Genomic DNA, 26,079 nt, shown 5'->3' with positions numbered 1-26,079 from the left:
ATGAGCCGCTGGCAGCAATGGCATTGCCATTATAATCTAACAGCTGGCAGGCGGATGGCTGGTTTGACACGAAGGCTTTGGAGATCCGACCGCACAATGAGATTGGCTGAGGCTCCGGTGTCCAGGCGGAATCGGATTTGGGACCAGTTGACCGCGAGGGTGGCACATCACTCATCGTCCAGATCGATGCTGTATACCGGTCGAGGCTGGATTCTTTGCTTCGGGCACAACCCGTTTTTTTGTAATGATGCCGACTCGAAAAGGCGCCTTCGTGTCCTCGGTGTCAATATTGGGTAGCAGGACCGAATCGGGGTCGGTGACCGTGGGTTGAATGGCTCGGACATCCCTGTGAGGCTGGCTGGAGCGATGAGAGTTGGCAGGCTGAGCTGATCTGCATAAAGCAGCAGAGTGGCCAAGTTTGCCATATTGCAGCCATCGTCGGGATTTGGCATGACATTGCCGCTTTAAATGGGCGGAGCCACAGTTGCTGCACGTTGTAGCGTCAGTACGCTCGCTGCGCCACCGCGCATGCACGGTGCGGTCGTACATGGTGCGCGCCTGCGCGGTACGTTCGTCGAGGTTGCCGTCCCCTCCATCGGTGCGGACAAGCACGGGAGTCCGCGAAAAGTGCACAAAATGGCCGCCCTCATCCAGTCTGAGGCCCTGGAGTTGCTTGATCGCTTGGACCCGTTCTGCCTCATGGGGACCTTGCCGCGCCGTTTCAGCCGCTTGGATGTGGGAATACCGACTAGTGGCGTGTTCATGTGGCACGCAGGTCTAGATGGCAATCGCTAGGGTAAGCTGCTTTACCCTGAGGAGCTGCTGGCGTAGGGGGTCTGACTGAACACCGAAAATGATCTGGTCGCGTATCATGGAGTTGGAGGTGGACCCGTAATTACAGGACTGCGCAAGGATTCGGAGGTGGGTGAGAAAGGACTGGAAAGGCTCATCCTTACCCTGCAAACGCTGTTGGAAGACATAGCGCTCGAAACTTCCATTCACCTCGATGTCGCAGTGACTGTCAAACTTGAGGAGGACCGTCTTGAATTTTGATTTGTCTTCACCATCAGCAAAGGTGAGAGAATTGAAGATGTGGATGGCGTGGTCTCCGGCCGTGGAGAGGGAGGTGAGAGAGTTGAAGATGTGGATGGCGTGGTCTCCGGCCGTGGAGAGGAAGGGAGCGATCTTCCTGGTGTCTGAAGCAGCTTCCAGGTCTGTGCCTCCAAGGTAGAGCTGGAAGTGTTGTTTGAAGATCTTCCAGTTGGCCGAGATTGCCGGTGATGCGGAGCGGCGGTGGGGGGGGGGGGGGGGGGGGGGGACGCTGTCCATTTTGCAGGATGGCTGATTGCTGGTGGAAGGCAGATCACTTGAAGGTAGGTCTATTAAACTCTAACTGGTACCATGATGTGTTGGGTACTCTGGATCCGTGGAGACTGCGTTTACCTTAGCAGTAACATAGACAGGCTACCAACACTTGTAATAGTACAGCACTATTTTATTAAGCTAGGAACTGTTAAACATACTTGCACTGTGGGTCGACACTATGTTAGATTAACTGAAGACCTATGCCTATCCTAACCAGTCTAAACTGTTAGTACATGGTGAAGGTTTGTGCTACTGACTGCGAGCTCTGTCCTTCTCAGAGGCTGCATCCCGAATGAGCGGGAAAACTGATGCCCTCTGTCTTTATAGTGAGTGTTGCTCTAACTGGTGATTGGCTGAGGTGTGTGTGGATTGGTCTGACTGTGTCAGTCAGTCTGTGTGTCTGCACCATGATATACTGGCCTGTATATTATGACAGGGGCAAGAGAGAAAGAGTGAGAGGCAGAGAGAGCGAGTGACAGAGAGAGAGATAGAGAGAGAGAGACAGAAAGGGAGACTGGGGCAAGAGAGAGAGAGAGCGAGAGACAGAGAGAGAGATAGAGAGAGAGAGAGAGAGACAGAAAGGGAGACTGGGGCAAGAGAGAGCGAGAGACAGAGAGAGAGATAGAGAGAGAGAGACAGAAAGGGAGACTGGGGCAAGAGAGAGAGAGAGCGAGAGACAGAGAGAGAGATAGAGAGAGTGAGAGAGACAGAAAGGGAGACTGGGCAAGAGAGAGCGAGAGACAGAGGGAGAGAGACAGCGAGAGACAGAGAGAGAGACAGAGAGAGAGACAGAGAGAGAGACAGAGAGAGTGAGAGAGACAGAAAGGGAGACTGGGAGCAAGAGAGAGAGAGCGAGAGACAGAGAGAGAGCTAGAGAGAGAGAGAGAGACAGAAAGGGAGACTGGGGCAAGAGAGAGAGAGAGCAAGAGACAGAGAGAGAGCTAGAGAGAGAGAGAGACAGAAAGGGAGACTGGGGCAAGAGAGAGAGAGAGCGAGAGACAGAGAGAGAGATAGAGAGAGTGAGAGAGACAGAAATGGAGACTGGGGCAAGAGAGAGCGAGAGACAGAGGGAAAGAGACAGCGAGAGACAGAGAGAGAGACAGAGAGAGTGAGAGAGACAGAAAGGGAGACTGGGAGCAAGAGAGAGAGAGAGCGAGAGACAGAGAGAGAGAGAAAGAGAGTGAGAGACAGAGAGAGAGAGATAGAGAGAGTGAGAGAGACAGAGAGATAGAGGGAGTGAGAGAGACAGAAAGGGAGACTGGGGCAAGAGAGAGAGCGAGAGACAGAGAGAGAGAGAAAGAGAGAGACAGAGAGAGAGAGATAGTGAGAGACAGAGAGAGAGAGATAGAGAGAGCGAGAGACCGAGAGAGAGATAGAGAGAGTGAGAGAGACAGAAAGGGAGACTGGGGCAAGAGAGAGAGAGAGCGAGAGACAGAGAGAGAGAGAAAGAAAGCGAGAGACAGAGAGAGAGATAGAGAGAGTGAGAGAAACAGAAAGGGAGACTGGGGAAGAGAGAGAGAGCGCGAGAGATAGAGTGAGAGAAAGAGAGTGAGAGACAGAGAGAGAGATAGAGAGAGTGAGAGAGAGAGAGAGATAGAGGGAGTGAGAGAGACAGAAAGGGAGACTGGGGCAAGAAAGAGAGAGAGCAAGAGAGAGTGAGAGAAAGAGAGAGTGAGAGAGAGATAGAGTGAGAGAGAGATAGAGTGAGAGAGAGAGAGATAGAGGGAGTGAGAGAGACAGAAAGGGAGACTGGGGCAAGAGAGAGAGAGAGAAAGAGAGAGTGAGAGACAGAGAGAGAGATAGAGAGAGTGAGAGAGAGAGAGAGAGAGATAGAGGGAGTGAGAGAGACAGAAAGGGAGACTGGGGCAAGAGAGAGAGAGCGAGAGACAGAGAGAGAGAGATAGAGAGAGAGACAGAAAGGGACACTGGGGGAAAGAGGGAGAGCGAGAGGCAGAGAGAGAGATAGAGAGAGAGAGACCGAGCGGGAGACTGGGGGCAAGAGAGAGAGAGCGAGAGAGACAGAGAGAGAGAGAGAGAGAGTGAGAGAGTCAGAAAGGGAGATCGAGTGGGGGGGGGGCAAGAGAGAGACAAAGTGAAGGGAGAGAGAGAGTGTGTGTGGGGGAGAGATAGAGTGGGGCACGAGAGAAAGTTGGGAGTGAGAGAGTGTGGAGAGAGAGAGAAAGAGCTGAGGGTGTGGTGGTAGAGAGAGTGGGAGAGAGGGAGAGTGGGGCAAGAGAGTGTGTAGGAGAGAGGGAATTAGGGGCAAGAGAGAGAGAGAGTGTGGAGAGAGAGAGTCAGGGTTTGGGGGTGAGAGGGAGAATGGGGACGAGAGAGAGTGGTCGAGAGAGAGAGAGACTGGTGCGCGAGAGAGTGGGAAAGAGGGAGAGAAGGAGGCGATTGTGAGAGAGAGAAAGAGTGGTTGAGAGAGAGACTGGTGCGTGAGAGAGTGGGAAAGAGGGAGAGAAGGAGGCGATTGTGAGAGAGAGAAAGAGTGGTCGAGAGAGAGAGAGACTGGGGTGGGAGGGAGTGGGAAAGAGAGAGAGAAGGAGACGATTGTGAGAGAGAGAAAGAGTGGTCGAGAGAGAGAGAGAGACTGGGGCGGGAGGGAGTGGGAAAGAGAGAGAGAAGGAGGCGATTGTGAGAGAGAGAAAGAGTGGTCGAGAGAGAGAGAGAGAGACTGGGGCGCGAGAGAGTGGGAAAGAGGGACAGAAGGAGGCGATTGTGAGAGAGAGAAAGAGTGGTCGAGAGAGAGACTGGTGCGCGAGAGAGTGGGAAAGAGGGAGAGAAGGAGGCGATTGTGAGAGAGAGAAAGAGTGGTCGAGAGAGAGAGAGACTGGTACGCGAGAGAGTGGGAAAGAGGGAGAGAAGGAGGCGATTGTGAGAGAGAGAAAGAGTGGTCGAGAGAGAGCAGGGAGAGAGAGAAAGTGGAGCGTGTGAGAGAAAATGGGGTGAGAGAGAGAGAGGGAGAGAGACAGAGTGAAGGCTGAGAGAGTGGGGGAAAGTGTGGGGGGTAGAGACAGAGACTGAGGGGGGAGAGAGTGTGGGGGGGTAGAGACAGAGACTGAGGGGGAGAGTGTGTGGGGGGGTAGAGACAGAGGCTGAGGGGGAGAGAGTGTGGGGGGTAGAGACAAAGACTGAGGGGGAGAGAGTGAGAGGGAGAGGAGGAGAAAGCGAGAGTGGGGTGCCAGAAACTGTGGGGAGGGCGAGAAGGAGGCGGGAGGGTGGGGAGGAGGGGTGTGGGGGTGGGGGAGGGCAGGAGGGACGGTGGGGAGGAGGGGTGTGGGGGTGGGGGAGGGCAGGAGGGAGGGTGGGGAGGAGGGGTGTGGGGATGGGGGAGGGTGAGAGGGAGGGTGGAGGAGGGGAGAGAGGATGAGAGTGAGGGTGGGGACTGTGGTGATATGCATCACTGTAATTACACAAGGGGTTAATGTAGATACACTAGAACTAAATAAACACTAGAGGGAGCACCAGAGACATTGTGACACACAGACATTCAACCAATGGGTCAGTAAGATAGGACACGGCCAATGGGCAGTCAAGACAACCAGAGGTGACACTATCACAAGGGGGCATTACACAACCCATATACAAGGACAGGGCACACATGCTCTGTCTTTTTCCACAGGCGACACTTAGAGAGAAGGACAGGGGCAGATCAGAAGCATCACACCCACCACGTGGCTTAGAGCTGGTTGTTGAGACTGAGGTACTATAGCAACATTAGCAGGAGAGTCAAACCCAAGTAGGAGAATTGTTAACTGTTCAATAAATGTGTTAAAGCTATCTCCAAGCCTGAACCTTCCTTTGTCAGAGCATACATCAAGGAAGCTGCTCATGCTACATGAAGAAGCAGAACACAACATGGAGAAGGGGAGGGTGGGGAGGAGGGGAGGGGAGTGAGGGTGAAGGAGGAGGGGAGGGAGGGTGGGGAGGAGGGGAGTGGGGGTGGGGGAGGACGGATGAGGGTGGGGAGGTGAGGGGTGAGGGTGGGGAGGAGAGGAGTGGGGGTGGGGAGGATTGATGAGGGTGGGGAGGTGAGGGGTGAGGGTGGTGAGGAGGGGAGTGAGGGTGGGGGAGGGCAGGTATGAGAATGTGGGAGGGGGAGGAGGGGAGTGAGGGTGGGGGAGGGCGGGTGTGAGAGTGGGGAGGAGGGGAGTGAGGGTGGGGAGGGTAGTGAGGATGGGGGAGGGGAGTGAGGATAGGGGAGGGGAGAGGGTGGGGGGAAGGGAGTGGGCGTGAGGGAGGAGTGGAGTGAGTATGACGGAGCATGGGAGTGGGTGGGAAGGGAGTGAGCGTGAGAGGGCACAGAGTGAGGATAGGTTGGGAGAGTGGACAGTCAGCGTTGGAGGTACCAGTCTGTGAGGGTGGGGAGGAGGGGAGTGAGGATGGGGGAGGGGAGTGAGTGTGAGGGAGGAGGGGAGTGAGTGTGAGGGAGGAGGGGAGTGAGTGTGAGGGAGGACGGGAGTGGGGGGGAAGGGGGTGGGGGTGAGGGAGGACGGGAGTGAGTGTCAGGGAGGAGGGGAGTGGGGGGGAACGGAGTGAGCGTGAGGGGGACAGAGTGAGGATAGGTTGGGAGAGTGGACAGTCAGTGTTGGGGGTACCAGTCTGTGAGGGTGGGGAGGAGGGGAGAGGGTGGGGGGAGGGGAGTGAGGACGGGGAGGGGAGTGAGTGTCAGGGAGGAGGGGAGTGAGTGTCAGGGAGGAGGGGAGTGAGTGTCAGGGAGGAGGGGAGTGAGTGTGAGGGAGGACGGGAGTGGGGGAGGAAGGGAGTGAGCGTGAGGGGGACAGAGTGAGGATAGGTTGGGAGAGTGGACAGTCAGTGTTGGGGGTACCAGTCTGTGAGGATGGGGAGGAGGGGAGAGGGTGAGGGGGACGGGAGAGGGTTGGGGGGGGAGGGGAGTGAGTGTCAGGGAGGAGGGGAGTGAGTGTCAGGGAGGAGGGGAGTGAGTGTGAGGGAGGACGGGAGTGAGTGTGAGGGAGGACGGGAGTGGGGGAGGAAGGGAGTGAGCGTGAGGGGGGACAGAGTGGGGATAGGTTGGGAGATTGGACAGTCAGCGTTGGGGGTACCAGTCCGTGAGGGAGGGGAGGAGGGGAGTGAGTGTGAGGGAGGACAGAGTGAGGATAGGTTGGGAGAGTGGACAGTCAGCGTTGGGGGTACCAGTCTGTGAGGGTGGGGAGGAGGGGAGAGGGTGAGGGGGACGGGAGAGGGTGGGGGGGGGACGGGAGTGATTGTCAGGGAGGAGGGGAGTGAGTGTCAGGGAGGAGGGGAGTGAGTGTGAGGGAGGACGGGAGTGGGGGAGGAGGGGAGTGAGCGTGAGGGGGGACAGAGTGAGGATAGGTTGGGAGAGTGGACAGTCAGCGTTGGGGGTACCAGTCCGTGCTCCTTACCCTCTCTCTTGGGGCTGCTGTTCCTGTGGACATTCTCAGTGGAGAGATGTTTCAGCTCCTCTTGGTCGGTCACTTTGTGACTCAGTCTCTGACCCACATTACTGACATGTTCATAGAACCGATCGCCCGTCACCTTGTGGTCCAGGGCCAGGGAACTGACCTTCACCTTCTTCCTGTTGGAGAGAGAGGGAGAGAGTCACGCCATTCCTCGAGGCACCTGTCTGTCTCGCCAACACAGTCAGCCCCCAGGATGTTGCCCCAGCGACAGTGAAGGAACGGCCGATATATTTCCCAGTCAGGGTGGGGAGTGACTTGGAGGGGAACCTCCAGGTGGTGGGGTTCCCAGGTATCTGCTGCCCTTGTCCTTCTAGATGGAGGTGGCCGTGGGTTTGGAAGGTGCTGCCTGAGGAGCCTTGGTGAGTTGCTGTAGTGCATCGTGTAGATGGGACACACGGCTGCCACTGTGCGTCGGTGGGGGAGGGAGTGAATGTTTGTGGAAGGGCAGCAATCAAGCGGGGCAGCTTTGTCCTGGATGGTGTGGAGCTTCTTGAGTGTTGTTGGAGCTGCGCTCATCCAGGCAAGTGGAGAGTATTCCATCACACTCCTGACTTGTGTCTTGTAGATGGTGGACAGGCTTTGGGAGGGGGTCAGGAGGTGAGTAACTCTCCGCAGGATTCCCAGCCTCTGACCTGCCCTGGTAGCCACAGTATTAATGTGGCTGGGTCCAGTTCAGTTTCTGATCAATGGTAACCCCCAGGATGTGGGGGATTCAGCGATGGGAATGCCATTGAATGTCAAGGGGCGATGGGCAAACAGCCAGTGAGGGTGTAATGGACAATAACAGATGAAGGTCATTAAGGGGTCGGAACCCAAGGGAAGATGTGTTGGCCAAAAACGGTCAATCCTATTCCTGAGTGCATGTTGAGGAACACTCCCACAATGCAGTGCTCCGACCCCTCACACATACAGCACCAACACGGACCACTGCCTGACCCAAACTCGCTCTCCCAGGGGTCACACCTCACCCCGGGACTCAGCTGTCTCTGCCCCTGTCCATTCATGACATAATCTTCAAATCCAGGCTGTCACCCCACTGCTGTACCTAGAGACAGAGAGGCAATGTCCGAGGGTCAGCACTGAGGGAGTGCCGCACTGTCAGAGGGTCAGTACTGAGGGAGTGCCGCACTGTCAGAGGGTCAGTACTGAGGGAGTGCTGCACTGTCAGAGGGTCAGTACTGAGGGAGTGCTGCACTGTCAGAGGGTCAGTACTGAGGGAGTTCTGCACTGTCAGAGGGTCAGTACTGAGGGAGTGCTGCACTGTCAGAGGGTCAGCACTGAGGGAGTGCTGTAATGTCAGAGGGTCAGTACTGAGGGAGTGCTGCACTGTCAGAGGGTCAGTACTGAGGGAGTGCAGCACTGTCAGAGGGTCAGTACTGAGGGAGTGCTGCACTGTCAGTGGGTCAGTACTGAGGGAGTGCTGCACTGTCCGAGGGTCAGTACTGAGGGAGTGCTGCACTGTCAGAGGGTCAGTACTGAGGGAGTGCTGCACTGTCAGAGGGTCAGTACTGAGGGAGTGCTGCACTGTCAGTGGGTCAGTACTGAGGGAGTGCTGCACTGTCCGAGGGTCAGTACTGAGGGAGTGCTGCACTGTCAGAGGGTCAGTACTGAGGGAGTGCTGCACTGTCAGAGGGTCAGTACTGAGGCTGCACTTTCAGAGGGTCAGTGCTGAGGGAGTACTGCACTGTCAGAGGGTCAGTACTGAGGGAGTAGTGTCGTTCACCAATTGGAAGATAGGCAGGGGACTTGCTCCCCTCCCCGCCCCCCCACCCCTGTCCCCCCCACCCCTGTCCCCCCCGCCCCGTCTGAGATGTCATCACTGTCGGCTGTGCAGCCTTCAAGATGTACAGAGGCCCAGAAAGGACTTTATAAACTGCAGCCCTGAAGTATAGACGGTCAGTGCTTTACTCTGGGATCTTTCTGTGCGACAAGCGGCTGCCAACACGACACCGGCGCGTTGTGACACTCCTGGCCCTCACTCTCTGTGGCCTGGGGCCTTTCACCTACGTGTAATTGGCCTCTTCTGGGTCAGGGAAGGTCTCCAGCGGCCAGTTGATGTAACAGTTGAGGAAAACGAGGCACGCCATTCCGGCCCACGTGTACATGATGACGGTGAACGGGACACCAAAGTCATAGATCACCTACAGGAAGAACAAAGCAGCCTTCAGTTCCAATCTGGCAGACAGCAAAGAAATGCCTAGGCTTCGATCCTGGCCTACAGCCCGGGAGAGGTTTCAATACCGGCCTAAAGCCCGGGAGAGGCTTCAGAGGCTTCAATCCCAGCCTAAAGTCCGGGAGAGGCTTCAATCCCGGCCTAAAGCCCGGGAGAGGCTTCAATCCTGGCCTACAGCCTGGGAGAGGCTTCAATCCCGGCCGAAAGTCCAGGAGAGGCTTCAATCCCGGCCTAAAGCCCGGGAGAGGCTTCGATCCTGGCCTACAGCCTGGGAGAGGCTTCAATCCCGGCCGAAAGTCCAGGAGAGGCTTCAATCCCGGCCTAAAGCCCGGGAGAGGCTTCAGAGGCTTCAATCCCGGCCTAAATTCCGGGAGAGGCTTCAATCCTGGCCTAACACCCGGGAGAGGCTTCAGTCCTGCCCTAACGCCCGGGAGATGCTTTAATCCTGGCCTAAAGTCCGGGAGAGGCTTCAATCCTGGCCTAAAGCCCGGGAGAGTCTTCAATCCTGGCATAACTCCTGGGAGAGGCTTCAATCCCGGCCTAAATTACGGGAGAGGCTTCAATCCTGGCCTAATGCCCGGGAGAGGCTTCAATCCCAGCCTAAAGCCCAGGAGAGGCTTCAATCCCGGCCTAAAGTCTGGGAGAGGCTTCAGAGGCTTCAATCCCAGCCTAAAGCCCGGGAGAGGCTTCAGCGGCTTCAATCCCAGCCTAAAGTCCGGTAGAGGCTTCAATCCTGGCCTAAAGCCCAGGAAAGGCTTCAGAGGCTTCAATCCTGGCCTAAAGCCCAGGAAAGGCTTCAGAGGCTTCAATCCTGGCCTAAAGCCCAGGAAAGGCTTCAGAGGCTTCAATCCCTGCCTAATGCCCTGGGGAGGCTTCAATCCCAGCCTAACGCCCGGGAGAGGCTTCAATCCCGGCCTAAAGCCCCGGAGAGGCTTCAATCCCGGCCTAAAGCCCTGGGGAGGCTTCAATCCCGGCCTAAAGTCCGGGAGAGACTATAATCCTGGCCTAAAGTCCGGGAGAGGCTTCAATCCTGGCCTAAAGCCCTGGGGAGGCTTCAATCCCGGCCTAAAGTCCGGGAGAGGCTTCAATCCTGGTCTCAGGCCCGGGAGTGGCTTCAATCCCGGCCTAAAGTCCGATAGAGGCTTCAATCCTGACCTAAAGCCCAGGAAAGGCTTCAGAGGCTTTAATCCCGGCCTAACGCCCGGGAGAGACTTCAATCGGGCCTAACGATCGGCCGGCCGGCCTCTCTGGCTGGGGGGGGGCCTCCTTTCCTACGCGTGGCCCCTGTAGCCCTACGCCATTTTGGGTCAGGGGCTGGCGCGTTAATGCGTGGTTGGCGCGGCGCTGGTCGGGGACACTCTACGTAGCTCCCCCTCCCCTGCCGATTCTCGTCCCGGGATGGCCGTCGTAAATAAATTGGGCCCTTCCGGCGCCGTTCACACCTGCTCTCAGTGTCTCGAAGAATTCCCTCCAGTAATTTCCCTACAACTGACGCAAGGCTGACCGGCCTGTAGTTCCCTGGATTATCCTTGCTACCCTTCTTAAACAAAGGAACAGTGGACAAGGGTCAAAGATTCTGCGAATGTTATATGAATTATTGGTCAATTGTGTTGGGACTCGGAGGGGGGGGGGAGGGTCTGTGGGACTGGAGTTGACCGCACACTAGCCTAGGGTAACATTGTGAACAGGTTGCCTTCCTCACTCCTGACTGTTTTGGGCTGATGCCGATGGTTTCCCATAATTCCCCCTCAGCTTCTCCCTCAAAATGGCCGTCCTCAGTCTGCGACCGCCTTTGGGAGGTTGGGGGGGGGAGGGTCCTCTAAAGGGAAGAGGGAAAGGCCCCCAGGGACCTCTTGGCAGGGTGTCCTCACGGGAGTGGGGGGGGGGCTAGTGCCCATGTGTGTGTGTGGAGGGTGTGGGGGACCCATCCGTTCACTTGGAGATCGGGACAGTCTTTCAAAATGGCGGCCGGATCTCTGAGTTCAGCTCCCCAGTGATAGGAGTATATCTGAGTGTGGATTAAACCTGTGAGAATCTACCCAGGGGGCCAAGCGCCATTCACCAGCAAAACCTGACACACATAACCCTTAGAAACCTTTCTGTTAGATTGTACCCAGAGGTAGACAGAGAGAGAGAGAGAGGGAGAGAGGAGGGGGAGGGGTGGGGGGGGGGGGGTGTGTGTGTGTGTGAGACAAGAGAGAGAGACAGCGAGAGTGAGAGAAAGAGAGAGGAGAGAAAGAGAGCAGTGAGATAGAGAGAGAGTGACAGAGGTCGAGAGAGAGAGAGACAGAGAAAGAGAGAGGAGAGAAAGAGAGAGGAGGGAAAGAGCAGTAAGATAGAGTGACAGAGTGACAGACACAGAGAGAAACAGAGAGATACGCACTCACAGAGGGAGACAGAGAGAGAGACAGTGAGAGACACAGACAGAAGCAGAGAGAGAGAAAGAGACAGAAAGAGAGACACAGACAGATAATTTTTTCAATAATCTTTATTGTCACAAGTAGGCTTACATTAACACTGCAATTAAGTTACTGTGAAAAGCCCCTAGTCGCCACACTCCGGCGCCTGTTCGGGTACACAGAGGGAGAATTCAGAATGTCCAATTCACCTAACCAGCACGTCTTTCGGGACTTGTGGGAGGAAACCGGAGCACCCGGAGGAAACCCACGCAGACACGGGGAGAACGTGCAGACTCCGCACAGACAGTGCCCCAAGCCGGGAATCGAACCCGGGACCCTGGCGCCGTGAAGCCACAGTGCTAACCACTGTGTTACCGTGCTGCCCCCCCCCCCCCCCCCCCAAGAGAGGGAGACAGAGAGAATGAAACAGTGAGAGAAGAATGAGTGCCAGGTTCCTTCCTATCGATTTCCTTATTTACCCTCTCTATTATTCCGCCATTATCATTTTTGATCCATGGATGATTAATGGACATGCGTCTCTAATTCAAGCAGGAGGGAGGGAGTGAGGAATTCAGAAATTCGCGCAGGGAACACTCTGCTGGTCACTACTGCTTTGAACAGGAGCGACAGACTTTACAGCACCAGAGAGAGAGAGAGAGAGAGAGAGATGGACTGGGACCCGGTATGGATGATTGGCTGGTGGCCAGTGAATTGGGCCAGAAGGTTGCATTCTGCCCGGTAACAGGTGGCTATCCCTGTGGGATGGTTCCCAGTGACCTCAGGGGGCAATTGAATCTTAAGACACAGAAAGACAAGGACCTGTCTTTTTATCCCTCTCCAGGGGCGGGATTCTCCGACACACACACCCCCCCCCTCCCCACCACCCCCGGCCGGGTCGGAGAATCGCCGGGGCGCGGCGTGAATCCCGCCCCCCGCCGCTGGCGATTCTCCGGCCCACCATGGGCCGAGTGGCCGCCCGTTTTTCGGCTGGTCCCGCCGGCGTATGTTACGACAGGTACTTACCGGCGGTACCTGGCTCCGCGGGCAGCCTCCGGGTGGGGGGGGGGGGGGCGGGGGGATCTCGCCCCAGGGGGGTGCCCCCATGGTGGCCTGGCCCGCGATCGGTGCCGGGTAGGGGAGAATCCCACTCATCATTACTCTGCATGAAAACTAGATTCCCGTTGTCGAGTTCACAGAATTTACAGTGCAGAAGGAGGCCATTCGGCCCATCGAGTCTGCACCGGCCCTTGGAAAGAGCGGCCTACCCAAGACTCGTCTGTGGTTATTGAACCTCCCTCTGTTTTTTGTGTGTGTGGAGGGTGGGAGGTCAGCTGAAGTAGGGAATTAGGAGTTAGAGAATATTAACCAGTTGTATTCCTGCATATTCCATTATAATCCTCGTTATCAATAAACAGTAACTATGTTTAAACTTACAAACCTGGTGACTGTAATTACTGGACAGCCCAGGGCCCAAGGCTTCAGGTATTATTATCATTATTGGTTAATTCACTTCTATAGGGACTCCGGGACCTCTGGGTCAGGGGTTGACCTTGCCCAAACCCAGGGTATAGTACCGAGAGAGAGAGAGACAGAGGGACACAGAGATAGAGGGAGACTGAGGCAGAGTGAGAGGGATAGAGAGAGAGAGAGAGAGACAGCGACAGAGAAATGGGTAGAGGCAGAGAGCAAGACAGACACAGGCAGAGAGAGACAACGTGAGAAAGAGCTGGGCAGAAAGAAAGAAAGACACACACATTGAGAGGGGGAGAGAGAGACATAGAGAGAGGCAGAGAGAGACAAACATAGAGAGTGGGACAGAGAGAAGGAGAGAGAGACAGAGAGAGAGACAGACAGAGAGACAGTGAGAGACAGAGAGAAGGAGAGAGAGACAGACAGAGAGACAGAGAAGGAGAGAGATAGAGAGAGACAGACAGAGAGACAGTGAGAGACAGAGAGAAGGAGAGAGAGACAAAGAGAGACAGATAGAGACAGACAGAGAGAGAATGAGAGAGACAGAGAGAGACAGAGAGCGAGACAGAGAGCGAGACAGAGAGAGAGAGACTGAGAGAGAGACAGAGAGAGACAGAGAGACACAGAGAGAGAGACTGAGAGAGAGAGAGACAGAGAGAGAGACAGAGAGAGACAGGCAGAGAGAGAGACAGACAGAGAGACAGAGAGAGACAGACAGAGAGACAGACAGAGACAGAGAGAGAGGGAGAGAGAAGGAGAGAGAGAGTGAAAAAGAGAGATGGAGACAGAGAGAGGGAGAGAAGAGAGAGAAGGAGAGAGAGAGAGCGAGAGTGAAAGAGACAGAGAGAGACAGAGAGAGGGAGAGGAGAGAGACAGAGAGAGACAGACAGATAGACAGTGAGAGAGATAGAGAGGGAGAGAGAGAGACAGAGAGAGAGAGGGAGAGAGAGAGACAGAGAAGGAGAGAGAGAGAGAGAGAGTGAAAGAGACACAGATGGAGACAGAGAGAGGGAGAGAGAGTGAAAGAGACAGATAGACAGTGAGAGAGACAGACAGAGAGGCAGTGAGAGAGACACAGAGAGAGGGAGAGCGAGACAGAGAGAAGGAGAGAGAGTGAAAGAGACAGATAGACAGTGAGAGAGAGACAGAGGCAGTGAGAGAGACAGAGAGAGAGGGAGAGAGAGAGACAGAGAAGGAGAGAGAGAGTGAAAGAGACAGAGATGGAGACAGAGAGAGGGAGAGAAGACAGACAGAGAGAAGGAGAGAGAGTGAAAGAGACAGAGCGATAGAGACAGAGAGGGAGAGACAGAGAGAGGGAGAGAGAGTGAAAGAGACAGATAGACAGTGAGAGAGACAGACAGAGAGGCAGTGAGAGAGACAGAGAGAGAGAGGGAGAGAGAGAGACAGACAGACAGAGAGATAGAGACAGAGAGACAGATAGACAGTGAGACAGACAGACAGAGAGTCAGTGAGAGACAGAGAGAGCGGGGGAGAGAGAGAGACAGAGAGAAGGAGAGAGAGAGAGAGTGAAAGAGACAGAGAGAGGGAGAAGCGAGACAGAGAGAAGGAGAGAGAGAGAGGGAGAGAAGAGAGACAGAGAGGAGAGAGAGTGAAAGAGACAGAGAGATAGAGACAGAGAGAGAGAGAGAGAGAGAGAGACAGAGGGACGGAATTCTCCGTTTTGCCGGAGCCCGGGGGTTTCCCGATGGAGTGGGGCTGCGCCACAATGGGAAACCCCATTGACTGGCCGGCATAACGGAGAATCCCACCGGCCGGTCGGGGCAGAAAGGTGGCGGGGCGGGGCGGAGAATCCAGCTGGCGGGTCGGGGCGGAGAATCCAGCTGGCGGGTCGGGGCGGAAAGGTGGCGCGGCGGGGCGGAGAATCCAGCTGGCGGGTCGGGGCGGAGAATCCAGCTGGCGGGTCGGGGCAGAAAGGTGGCGGGGCGGGGCGGAGAATCCAGCTGGCGGGTCGGGGCGGAGAATCCCGCCGGCGGGTCGGGGCAGAAAGGTGGCGGGGCGGGGCGGAGAATCCAGCTGGCGGGTCGGGGCGGAGAATCCAGCTGGCGGGTCGGGGCGGAGAATCCAGCTGGCGGGTCGGGGCGGAGAATCCAGCTGGCGGGTCGGGGCAGAAAGGTGGCGGGGTGGGGCGGAGAATCCAGCTGGCGGGTCGGGGCGGAGAATCCAGCTGGCGGGTCAGGGCAGAAAGGTGGCGGGGCGGGGCGGAGAATCCAGCTGGCGGGTCGGGGCGGAGAATCCAGCTGGCGGGTCGGGGCGGAGAATCCAGCTGGCGGGTCGGGGCGGAGAATCCAGCTGGCGGGTCGGGGCGGAGAATCCAGCTGGCGGGTCGGGGCAGAAAGGTGGCGGGTCGGGGCGGAGAATCCAGCTGGCGGGTCGGGGCGGAGAATCCAGCTGGCGGGTCGGGGCAGAAAGGTGGCGGGTCGGGGCGGAGAATCCAGCTGGCGGGTCGGGGCGGAGAATCCAGCTGGCGGGTCGGGGCAGAAAGGTGGCGGGGCGGGGCGGAGAATCCAGCTGGCGGGTCGGGGCGGAGAATCCAGCTGGCGGGTCGGGGCAGAAAGGTGGCGGGGTGGGGCGGAGAATCCAGCTGGCGGGTCGGGGCGGAGAATCCAGCTGGCGGGTCGGGGCGGAGAATCCAGCTGGCGGGTCAGGGCAGAAAGGTGGCGGGGCGGGGCGGAGAATCCAGCTGGCGGGTCGGGGCGGAGAATCCAGCTGGCGGGTCGGGGCGGAGAATCCAGCTGTGGGGTCGGGGCGGAGAATCCAGCTGGCGGGTCGGGGCGGAGAATCCAGCTGGCGGGTCGGGGCGGAGAATCCAGCTGGCGGGTCGGGGCGGAGAATCCAGCTGGCGGGTCGGGGCGGAGAATCCAGCTGGCGGGTCGGGGCAGAAAGGTGGCGGGTCGGGGCGGAGAATCCAGCTGGCGGGTCGGGGCGGAGAATCCAGCTGGCGGGTCGGGGCAGAAAGGTGGCGGGTCGGGGCGGAGAATCCAGCTGGCGGGTCGGGGCGGAGAATCCAGCTGGCGGGTCGGGGCAGAAAGGTGGCGGGTCGGGGCGGAGAATCCAGCTGGCGGGTCGGGGCGGAAAGGTGGCGCGGCGGGGCGGAGAATCCAGCTGGCGGGTCGGGGCGGAGAATCCAGCTGGCGGGTCGGGGCAGAAAGGTGGCGGGGCGGGGCGGAGAATCCAGCTGGCGGGTCGGGGCGGAGAATCCAGCTGGCGGGTCGGGGCAGAAAGGTGGCGGGGTGGGGCGGAGAATCCAGCTGGCGGGTCGGGGCGGAGAATCCAGCTGGCGGGTCAGGGCAGAAAGGTGGCGGGGCGGGGCGGAGAATCCAGCTGGCGGGTCGGGGCGGAGAATCCAGCTGGCGGGTCGGGGCGGAGAATCCAGCTGTGGGGTCGGGGCGGAGAATCCAGCTGGCGGGTCGGGGCGGAGAATCCAGCTGGCGGGTCGGGGCGGAGAATCCAGCTGGCGGGTCGGGGCGGAGAATCCAGCTGGCGGGTCGGGGCGGAGAATCCAGCTGGCGGGTCGGGGCAGAAAGGTGGCGGGTCGGGGCGGAGAATCCAGCTGGCGGGTCGGGGCGGAGAATCCAGCTGGCGGGTCGGGGCGGAGAATCCAGCTGGCGGGTCGGGGCAGAAAGGTGGCGGGTCGGGGCGGAGAATCCAGCTGGCGGGTCGGGGCGGAGAATCCAGCTGGCGGGTCGGGGCAGAAAGGTGGCGGGTCGGGGCGGAGAATCCAGCTGGCGGGTCGGGGCGGAGAATCCAGCTGGCGGGTCGGGGCGGAGAATCCAGCTGGCGGGTCGGGGCGGAGAATCCAGCTGGCGGGTCGGGGCGGAGAATCCAGCTGGCGGGTCGGGGCGGAGAATCCAGCCGGCGGGTCGGGGGGGAGAATCCAGCTGGCGGGTCGGGGCGGAAAGGTGGCGGGTCGGGGCGGAGAATCCAGCTGGCGGGTCGGGGCGGAGAATCCAGCTGGCGGGTCGGGGCGGAGAATCCAGCCGGCGGGTCGGGGGGGAGAATCCAGCCGGTGGGTCGGGGCGGAAAGGTGGCGGGGCGGGGCGGAGAATCCCACCGGCGGGTCGGGGCAGAGAATCCCGCCGGCGGGTCGGGGCAGAAAGGTGGCGGGGCGGGGCGGGGCGGAGAATCCCGCCGGCGGGTCGGGGCAGAAAGGTGGCGGGTCGGGGCGGAGAATCCAGCTGGCGGGTCGGGGCGGAGAATCCAGCTGGCGGGTCGGGGCAGAAAGGTGGCGGGTCGGGGCGGAGAATCCAGCTGGCGGGTCGGGGCGGAGAATCCAGCTGGCGGGTCGGGGCGGAGAATCCAGCTGGCGGGTCGGGGCGGAGAATCCAGCTGGCGGGTCGGGGCGGAGAATCCAGCTGGCGGGTCGGGGCGGAGAATCCAGCCGGCGGGTCGGGGGGGAGAATCCAGCTGGCGGGTCGGGGCGGAAAGGTGGCGGGTCGGGGCGGAGAATCCAGCTGGCGGGTCGGGGCGGAGAATCCAGCTGGCGGGTCGGGGCGGAGAATCCAGCCGGCGGGTCGGGGGGGAGAATCCAGCCGGTGGGTCGGGGCGGAAAGGTGGCGGGGCGGGGCGGAGAATCCCACCGGCGGGTCGGGGCAGAGAATCCCGCCGGCGGGTCGGGGCAGAAAGGTGGCGGGGCGGGGCGGGGCGGAGAATCCCGCCGGCGGGTCGGGGCAGAAAGGTGGCGGGGCGGGGCGGGGCGGAGAATCCCGCCGGCGGGTCGGGGCAGAAAGGTGGCGGGGCGGGGCGGGGCGGAGAATCCCGCCGGCGGGTCGGGGCAGAGAATCCCGCCGGCGGGTTGGGGCGGAAAGGTGGCGGGGCAGGTCGGGGCGGAGAATCCCGCCGGCGGGTCGGGGCAGAAAGGTGGCGGGTCGGGGCGGAGAATCCAGCTGGCGGGTCGGGGCGGAGAATCCAGCTGGCGGGTCGGGGCGGAGAATCCAGCTGTGGGGTCGGGGCGGAGAATCCAGCTGGCGGGTCGGGGCGGAGAATCCAGCTGGCGGGTCGGGGCGGAGAATCCAGCTGGCGGGTCGGGGCGGAGAATCCAGCTGGCGGGTCGGGGCGGAGAATCCAGCTGGCGGGTCGGGGCAGAAAGGTGGCGGGTCGGGGCGGAGAATCCAGCTGGCGGGTCGGGGCGGAGAATCCAGCTGGCGGGTCGGGGCGGAGAATCCAGCTGGCGGGTCGGGGCGGAGAATCCAGCTGGCGGGTCGGGGCGGAGAATCCAGCTGGCGGGTCGGGGCGGAGAATCCAGCCGGCGGGTCGGGGGGGAGAATCCAGCTGGCGGGTCGGGGCGGAAAGGTGGCGGGTCGGGGCGGAGAATCCAGCTGGCGGGTCGGGGCGGAGAATCCAGCCGGCGGGTCGGGGGGGAGAATCCAGCCGGTGGGTCGGGGCGGAAAGGTGGCGGGGCGGGGCGGAGAATCCCACCGGCGGGTCGGGGCAGAGAATCCCGCCGGCGGGTCGGGGCAGAAAGGTGGCGGGGCGGGGCGGGGCGGAGAATCCCGCCGGCGGGTCGGGGCAGAAAGGTGGCGGGGCGGGGCGGGGCGGAGAATCCCGCCGGCGGGTCGGGGCAGAAAGGTGGCGGGGCGGGGCGGGGCGGAGAATCCCGCCGGCGGGTCGGGGCAGAGAATCCCGCCGGCGGGTCGGGGCGGAAAGGTGGCGGGGCAGGTCGGGGCGGAGAATCCCGCCGGCGGGTCGGGGCGGAAAGGTGGCGGGGCGGGGCGGAGAATCTCACCGGCCGGTCGGGGCAGAGAATCCCGCCGGCGGGTCGGGGCAGAAAGGTGGCGGGGCGGGGCGGAGAATCCCACCGGCCGGTCGGGGCAGAGAATCCCGCCGGCGGGTCGGGGCGGAAAGGTGGCGGGGCGGGGCGGAGAATCCCGCCGGCGGGTCGGGGCGGAAAGGTGGCGGGGCGGGGCGGGGCGGGGCGGGGCAGAGAATCCCGCCGGTGGGTCGAGGCGGAAAGGTGGCGTGGCGGGGCGGGGCGGGGCGGGGCAGAGAATCCCGCCGGCGGGTCGGGGCAGAAAGGTGGTGCGGCGGGGCGGAGAATCCCGCCGGCGGGTCGGGGCGGAAAGGTGGCGGGGCGGGGCGGGGCGGAGAATCTCGCCGGCGGGTCGGGGCAGAAAGGTGGCGGGGCGGGGCGGAGAATCCCGCCGGCGGGTCGGGGCAGAGAATCCCGCCGGCGGGTCGGGGCAGAAAGGTGGCGGGGCGGGGCGGGGCGGAGAATCCCGCCGGCGGGTCGGGGCGGAAAGGTGGCGGGGCGGGGCGGAGAATCTCGCCGGCGGGTCGGGGCAGAAAGGTGGCGGGGCGGGGCGGAGAATCCCACCGGCCGGTCGGGGCAGAGAATCCCGCCGGCGGGTCGGGGCAGAAAGGTGGCGGGGCGGGGCGGGGCGGAGAATCCCGCCGGCGGGTCGGGGCGGAAAGGTGGCGGGGCGGGGCGGGGCGGGGCAGAGAATCCCGCCGGTGGGTCGAGGCGGAAAGGTGGCGTGGCGGGGCGGGGCGGGGCGGGGCAGAGAATCCCGCCGGTGGGTCGGGGCAGAAAGGTGGCGGGGCGGGGCGGAGAATCCCGCCGGCGGGTCGGGGCGGAAAGGTGGCGGGGCGGGGCGGGGCGGAGAATCTCGCCGGCGGGTCGGGGCAGAAAGGTGGCGGGGCGGGGCGGAGAATCCAGCCCTGAGAGAGGGAGACAGCGAGAGAGACAGAGAGATGGAGAGAGAGAGAGACAGAGGGAGACGGAGAGACAGAAAGCGAGAGAGACAGAGAGACGGAGAGAGAGACAGAGAGAGACAGAGAGACAGAAAGCGAGAGAGACAGAGAGGGAGAGAGACAGAGAGAGACGGAGAGAGAGAGAGACAGAGAGAGACAGAGAGACGGAGACAGAAGGAGAAACAGAGAGAGACAAAGTGAGAGAGAAAGAGAAGAGAGGGGCAGAAAGAAAAACAGAGGGAGACACACAGAGACAGACAGAAAGAGACACAGCGAGACAGAAAGAGAGAGACAGAGAAAGGCAGAGAGACAGAGAAAGAGAGATACAGAGAGAGAGAAGAGAGACAGAGAGAGAGACAGAGAGAGAGACAGAGAGAGAGATACAGGGAGAAAGAGACAGAGAGGGAGAGAGGCAGAGGGAGACAGAAAGAAAGACCGAGAGAGAGGGACAGAGCGAGAGAGAGAGAGAGAGAGAGAAAGCGAGAGAGACAGAGAGAGAGAAGAAAGGGACAGAGAAAGAAAGACAGAGAGAGAGATACAGAGTTACAACACCCTGGGCTAGCGTGTAGCCATCTGTGATGGCCACTTCCAGAATCAAAATGGATGTTTGCAAAGACTATAGGGAAACATGGACAATGTTCAGAAAGCAGCCAGGCCCAGAGCCTGGATGTACATTGGAACCTCAGCCCCCAGACGAGACTGAAACTCTGGGTCAATTAGCATATTGATGACCCATCTCCGGGAACAAAGGAAAGACACTCAAGTAACCGATCCAGCTCCAGACTTCCCGGCGCCAGCTCCCCGAACCGAAAGCGTAAACAAAGCCAGGCCAACGGCCTCCTAGGACACGCCCAGCCATCAGGGCACCCACCCCTTTATTGGTCAAGCTCGATAACAGTGACCAAGATACGGCCCAATTAATCGGGGCCAAGTTCAAGGCCCGCCCAAAAGCGCGCGAAGCCCCCTTCGGGCATAAGAAGAAGCCCCCGAGAGAGAATCGCTCTCTTGGACTCGGCTCTCGAAGCGGAGAGACCCTTCCACCAGAAGCAGTAAGTCCAGGGTCAACGCTCGCTACCAGGCGGACGACCTTAGCTATTCTCCTGTTACCTCCTCGAACCCAACAGCCTCAGATCCGAACAACGGCCATTGTTCCTCTGACTGAGTGGGCGCCCGAAGTTAAGTATAGGCGTTAGCGTTAGAGATAGTTTAGTTTGTGGAATTTTGTGCATGAGTGGATCTTACAGTGTGTGTAAATAAATAGTATTGACTTTGAACTAACTAACTGGTGTATCGAGTCTTTGATCAGACTTCGGGGTTTGAACCTTGTGGTGGTATCGAGAGATACCTGGCGACTCTAAAGCAAACGTAATTAGGATTAAGGAAGGCGATCACATTGACCGCTGTATTTAGAACCAGATAAATATAGCAACAAGCGTACGGTCAATTGCAGCCCCAGAGGCCCCGGAGCCCCGACACAAGTGAATTAACCAATAATTCATCTGACGTTACTGAGATCTTTGGCCCTGGATTGCTCCAATGACTTACAGGCACCGGATTTGTAAATGAAACATAACAACTGTTTATTTCTAACAGCAATAGCGATAAGACTATCAATAATTATATTAGAATAATGGCCAGCTCACTACTATCCCTCCCCCTCCCTCTACCTAGACACACACAAGACAGACACACGCCGAGGGAGGGAGAGGAGAAAAATAAAAGAGGATGATGTGGGGTGGAAGATGAGTGCCCTTGCTTCGGATGATGAAGTTGTTTTTCCAGCTGACTGTCCCTCCAGGACGTGGAGTGATTGAGAACCAAAAGGATCTTCTGGCTGGAACGTTCAGTCCAAATTCCCAGACTGTGGGATTCCCTCCGGTCCCTCACTTTAACTCTTATTGACCTCGGGCTCGACTCGGGAGGATTCCCCCTCAGGTCTGTCTAATCCTCACTTGTTCCCACCTCCAGCAGAATGACCCGACGGCCTTTCCGAGGAAAGAACAGAGTTCTCCACGCCAAGATTGCCGGAAGGGTGTTTTAACAACTGACCCCGCTTTCAGCGCACGGCTGGATTGGATCCTCAAGGTTCCTCATCGCCCCTCAAACCCAGTCTCGCTACAACGTCGAACAGCTTAGCTGAGGCGAAAGAGCCCCCGACCGGGGTGTTTGAGAGAGATCTACACTCTTCTGGGGAGAGAGAAATTCAGCCCTGAGTTCAAAAAGAAACTAAAAACCAGATGAAGCCTTCTTTCCCTAGGCAGAACATTCCGGAACGGTCCACACCAATCAGCGCCGACTATCAACTAAGAGCCCGGCAAAGTAAGCAGCTCGTTGAACGCCAGCCAAGTCCATCGAGACGAGTCATCAGCAATGTCAGCACAAAATGTTGGATTCCATTATTTTTTAACTCAAAAGTGAAGTCCACCTTAAAGGCACGGGTGAATTTCTGTCCAGGGACAAAAATTGAAATAGAGGCATAACGGAAATTATAAGGAAAAAACTGGGGATAGACGGGGATTAACAGGAGGATCCTTACAAGGGAGAGAGACAGAGAGAGAGAAAAAACAAAGAGAAAGAAAGAGAGACACAGAGAGAGCGAGACAGAGAGAGAAAGAGAGAGAGAGCCTGACAGGGAGAGACAGAAAGACAGCGAGAGAGAGTAACAGAGACGGAGAGAGGGAGACAGAGAGACAGAGGGAGAGACAGAGATGGGGAAATGAAGAGTGACGCAGAGGGAGAGACTGAGAGAGAGAGAGAGACAGAGAGAGGGAGACAGAGGGAGAGACTGAGAGAGAGAGAGACAGAGAGAGGGAAACCGAGAGAGAGACGGAGAGAGAGGAAGGGAAACCGAGAGAGAATGGCAGAGAGAGAGAGAGAGACAGAGAGAGGGAGACAGAGGGAGAGACTGAGAGAGAGAGACAGAGAGAGGGAAACCGAGAGAGAATGACAGACAGACAGAGGGAGAGACAGAGACGGGGAAATGAAGAGTGTCGCAGAGGGAGAGACTGAGAGAGAGAGAGAGACAGAGAGAGGGAGACAGAGGGAGAGACTGAGAGAGCGAGAGACGGAGCGAGAGGAAGGGAAACCGAGAGAGAATGGCAGAGAGAGAGAGAGACAGAGAGAGGGAGACAGAGGGAGAGACTGAGAGAGAGACAGAGAGAGGGAAACCGAGAGAGAATGACAGAGAGAGAGAGAGAGACATGAACTCACCTTAATTCCAGGGAATGTGACAGCAGAAGAAGCATATGACCCGATCATCAAGGACATTATCGTGGACCTCAGATTGCCAAACATATTGGGTAACTGCAGGAAGAAGAAAAAAAAGAGAAAAAGATCAGAGAAAATGGCAACGTTTTAATATGCTGACCATTCCCAGCATGCTCTCTGTTCTGAGTAGGCTAACTAACTAACTGGTTAGGTACACGCACACACACATACTCACACACACACACACACACACACACATACCCAGACACACACACACACACACACACACATACCCACACACTACACACCCGACTCTCTGATATCTCTTATTTTTGTTTTTACGGGACGTGGGCGTTGCTGGTTAGGCCGGCATTTATTGCCCATCCCTAGTTGCCCTTCAGAAGGTGGTGGGTGAGCCGCCTCCTCAAACCGCTGCAGTCCCTGAGGTGTAGGTACACCCACCGTGCTGTTAGGGAGGGAGTACCAGGATGTTGCCCCGGCGACAGTGAAGGAGCGGCCGATATATATTCCCAGTCAGGGTGGGGAGTGACTTGGAGGGGAACCTCCAGGTGGTGGGGTTCCCAGGTATCTGCTGCTCTTGTCCTTCTAGATGGAGGTGGCCGTGGGTTTGGAAGGTGCTGCCTAAGGAGCCTTGGTTAGTTGCTGCAGTGCATCTTGTAGATGGGACACACGCTGACAGTGTGCGTCGGTGGGGGACAGACAAAAGATAGCAGTGCGGAATTAGCGTTTGATTGTTATTCTTCAGCATTGTTCATAAGTTAATTGTACGCTATTTTCTTGTATGAGGAGTTAAAGTTATTGCAATCCTGTGTTAGCTTTAATATACCATATCCCATTTCAGCGTGTAATCACTCCGGGAGTGAGAAATTCTTTCCTCACAGCCTCACAAATATTTGTCTTTCTGTCCGGTATCCTAGCAACTGTTGGGGTCTCGTGTACGAGTGACTGGGCCTCAGTGGCTAGGAGCCCATGGATAGGCCTCAGTGACTGGGCCTCAGTGGCTAGGAGCCCATGGATAGGCCTCAGTGACTGGGCCTCAGTGGCTAGGCGCCCATGGCTAGGCCTCAGTGACTGGGCCTCAGTGGCTAGGCGCCCATGGATAGGCCTCAGTGACTGGGCCTCAGTGGCTAGGTGCCCATGGATAGGCCTCAGTGACTGGGCCTCAGTGGCTAGGCGCCCATGGATAGGCCTCAGTGACTGGGCCTCAGTGGCTAGGCGCCCATGGATAGGCCCCAGTGACTGGGCCTCAGTGGCTAGGCGCCCATGGATAGGCTTTTAGTGACTGGGCCTCAGTGGCTAGGCGCCCATGGATAGGCCTCAGTGACTGGGCCTCAGTGGCTAGGCCTCAGTGACTGGGCCTCAGTGGCTAGGCGCCCATGGATAGGCCTCAGTGACTGGGCCTCAGTGGCTAGGCACCCATGGATAGGCCTCAGTGACTGGGCCTCAGTGGCACATGAGGCCCATCCTTGAAGGCCCAGTCGCTGAAGCCCAGTCACTGAGGCCCAGCCAGTGAGACATAGCAACTGAAGCCCCAGCCACTGTTGCCCAACCACTGCCTGGCTACTGAGGCCTATAGTAACTGAGGCCTGTAGTCACTGAGACGTCACTGATGAGGCCTAACCACTGAAGCCTAGTCACTGAGGCCCAACGACAGATGCCCAGGCACTAAGGCCCAGTCACTGTGGCCTAGCCACTGAGGCCTAGAGTGATTGAGATCTATTGTCACTGAGGCTTAACCAATAAGGCCTAGCTACTGAGGTCTAGTCATTGAGGCATAATCACTGATGCCGATTGACTGAGGCCAAGCCACTAGGCCTAGTCACTGAGGCCTATTGATTAAGGCTCAGCCACTGTGGCCTAGCCACTAAGGCCTATAGTGACTGAGACTTATAGTCAGAGGATTAACCGATAAGGCCTAGCCACTGAGGCATAGTCACTGGGGCCCAGCCACTGAGGCTATGACTGAGGCCCAGGCACTAAGATCCAGTTACTGTGGCCTAACCACTGAGGCCTATAGTGACTGAGACCTCTAGTCACTGAGGCTTATCCGATAAGGCCCAGTCCTGAGGCCCAGCCACTGAGGTCCAGTCACAGAAGCCCAGCCACTGAGGCCTAGTCACTTAGGCCTAGCCCCTGAGGCCTAGCCACTGAGGCTCAGCCACTGAGGCTTAGCTATGGGCGGCAAGCCACTGAGGCCCAGTCACTGAGGCTTAGCTATGGGCGCCAAGCCACTGAGGCCCAGTCACTGAGGCCTATCCATGGGCGTCTAGCCACTGAGGCCCAGTCACTGAGGCCTAGCCATGGGCGCCTAGCCACTGAGGCCCAGTCACTGAGGCCTATCCATGGGCGCCTAGCCACTGAGGCCCAGTCACTGAGGCCTATCCATGGGCGCCTAGCCACTGAGGCCCAGTCACTGAGGCCTATCCATGGGCGCCTAGCCACTGAGGCCGAAACACTGAGACCTAACCTAACAGGCCTAACCAGTCCGTGAATAACCTCATTCCATTTCCCAAGGGTTTGAGACGAGGAACGACTAAAATAAAATAACATCGCTCATCGACGGGAGCATTCCTCAAAGTTACGGACTTCCTCCTTCATGAGCACCCAGAAAAGATTTGCAAGAACGGTTCAAGGTTCAATCCTTCAGAAACATCGACTCCACTTTCCTGCCTATTCCCCATCCCCGTCACCCTTGACCCCCTCGACGCTCTGTCTGACTCGGGCCTTGAATATACTGGGTGAGCCGCACAGCCTCTCAGAGAGATTTCCACCGACTAACGAGCCTCCGAGAGAGGAAATTCCTCCTCGTCTCCCTCTTCAACGGGAGAACCCGTTATTTTTAAACTTTGCCCCCACCTCGTTTTCCATTCCCCCCTCTCATCCTCACTCTCTCATCCATCCTATCGAGCCCCCCCACCCCACCCCCCAACCCCACCCCCTCAGGAGCCGATACGTTTCAATAAGATCTCCTCGTTCCTTCTGAAGTTCCAGCGGGCGCGAACCCGACCTGCTGAATCTTTCCTCATCTGGCAAAATCCCCCTCCCCCCCCTAACCCACCCCCGCTCCATCCCAGGAATCAGCCAAGGGGAAATAAAAAAGTAGCTTCTGATATAAATGGTGAGGGATTACAGAGCCCTGAGGTACAGAGGGATCAGGGGGCACGATCCTCCGCACCCCACGCCGGGTGGGAGAATGGCGGGAGGGCCGGGCGAATCACGCCACGCCGCCCTGGCACCCCCCCCCCCCCCCCCCCCCCCCCCCGGCGATTCTCCCAAACCCCCAAAATGGCGA

The 26,079-nt window shown here is 58.6% G+C and overlaps 1 protein-coding gene across 1 annotated transcript in view; it reads right to left on the bottom strand.

Moving 5' to 3' along the window:
• slc43a1b (solute carrier family 43 member 1b) overlaps nucleotides 1-26,079 on the bottom strand; it is a 181,058-nt gene that overhangs the window by 101,745 nt on the left and 53,234 nt on the right. The window contains exons 6-8 of the mRNA XM_038801165.1: nucleotides 22,770-22,862; nucleotides 8,817-8,950; nucleotides 6,753-6,925 (exon numbers count right to left, since the gene is read on the bottom strand). Coding sequence (XP_038657093.1) covers nucleotides 6,753-6,925; nucleotides 8,817-8,950; nucleotides 22,770-22,862 — 400 coding nt within the window. The remainder of the gene's footprint in view (nucleotides 1-6,752; nucleotides 6,926-8,816; nucleotides 8,951-22,769; nucleotides 22,863-26,079) is intronic.

The sequence above is a fragment of the Scyliorhinus canicula genome, chromosome 6 (genome assembly GCF_902713615.1).
Source record: "Scyliorhinus canicula chromosome 6, sScyCan1.1, whole genome shotgun sequence".
NCBI lineage: Eukaryota > Metazoa > Chordata > Chondrichthyes > Carcharhiniformes > Scyliorhinidae > Scyliorhinus > Scyliorhinus canicula.
The sequence above is the reverse complement of the archived record's forward strand: the minus strand, read 5'-3'. Positions and strand labels throughout refer to the sequence as shown.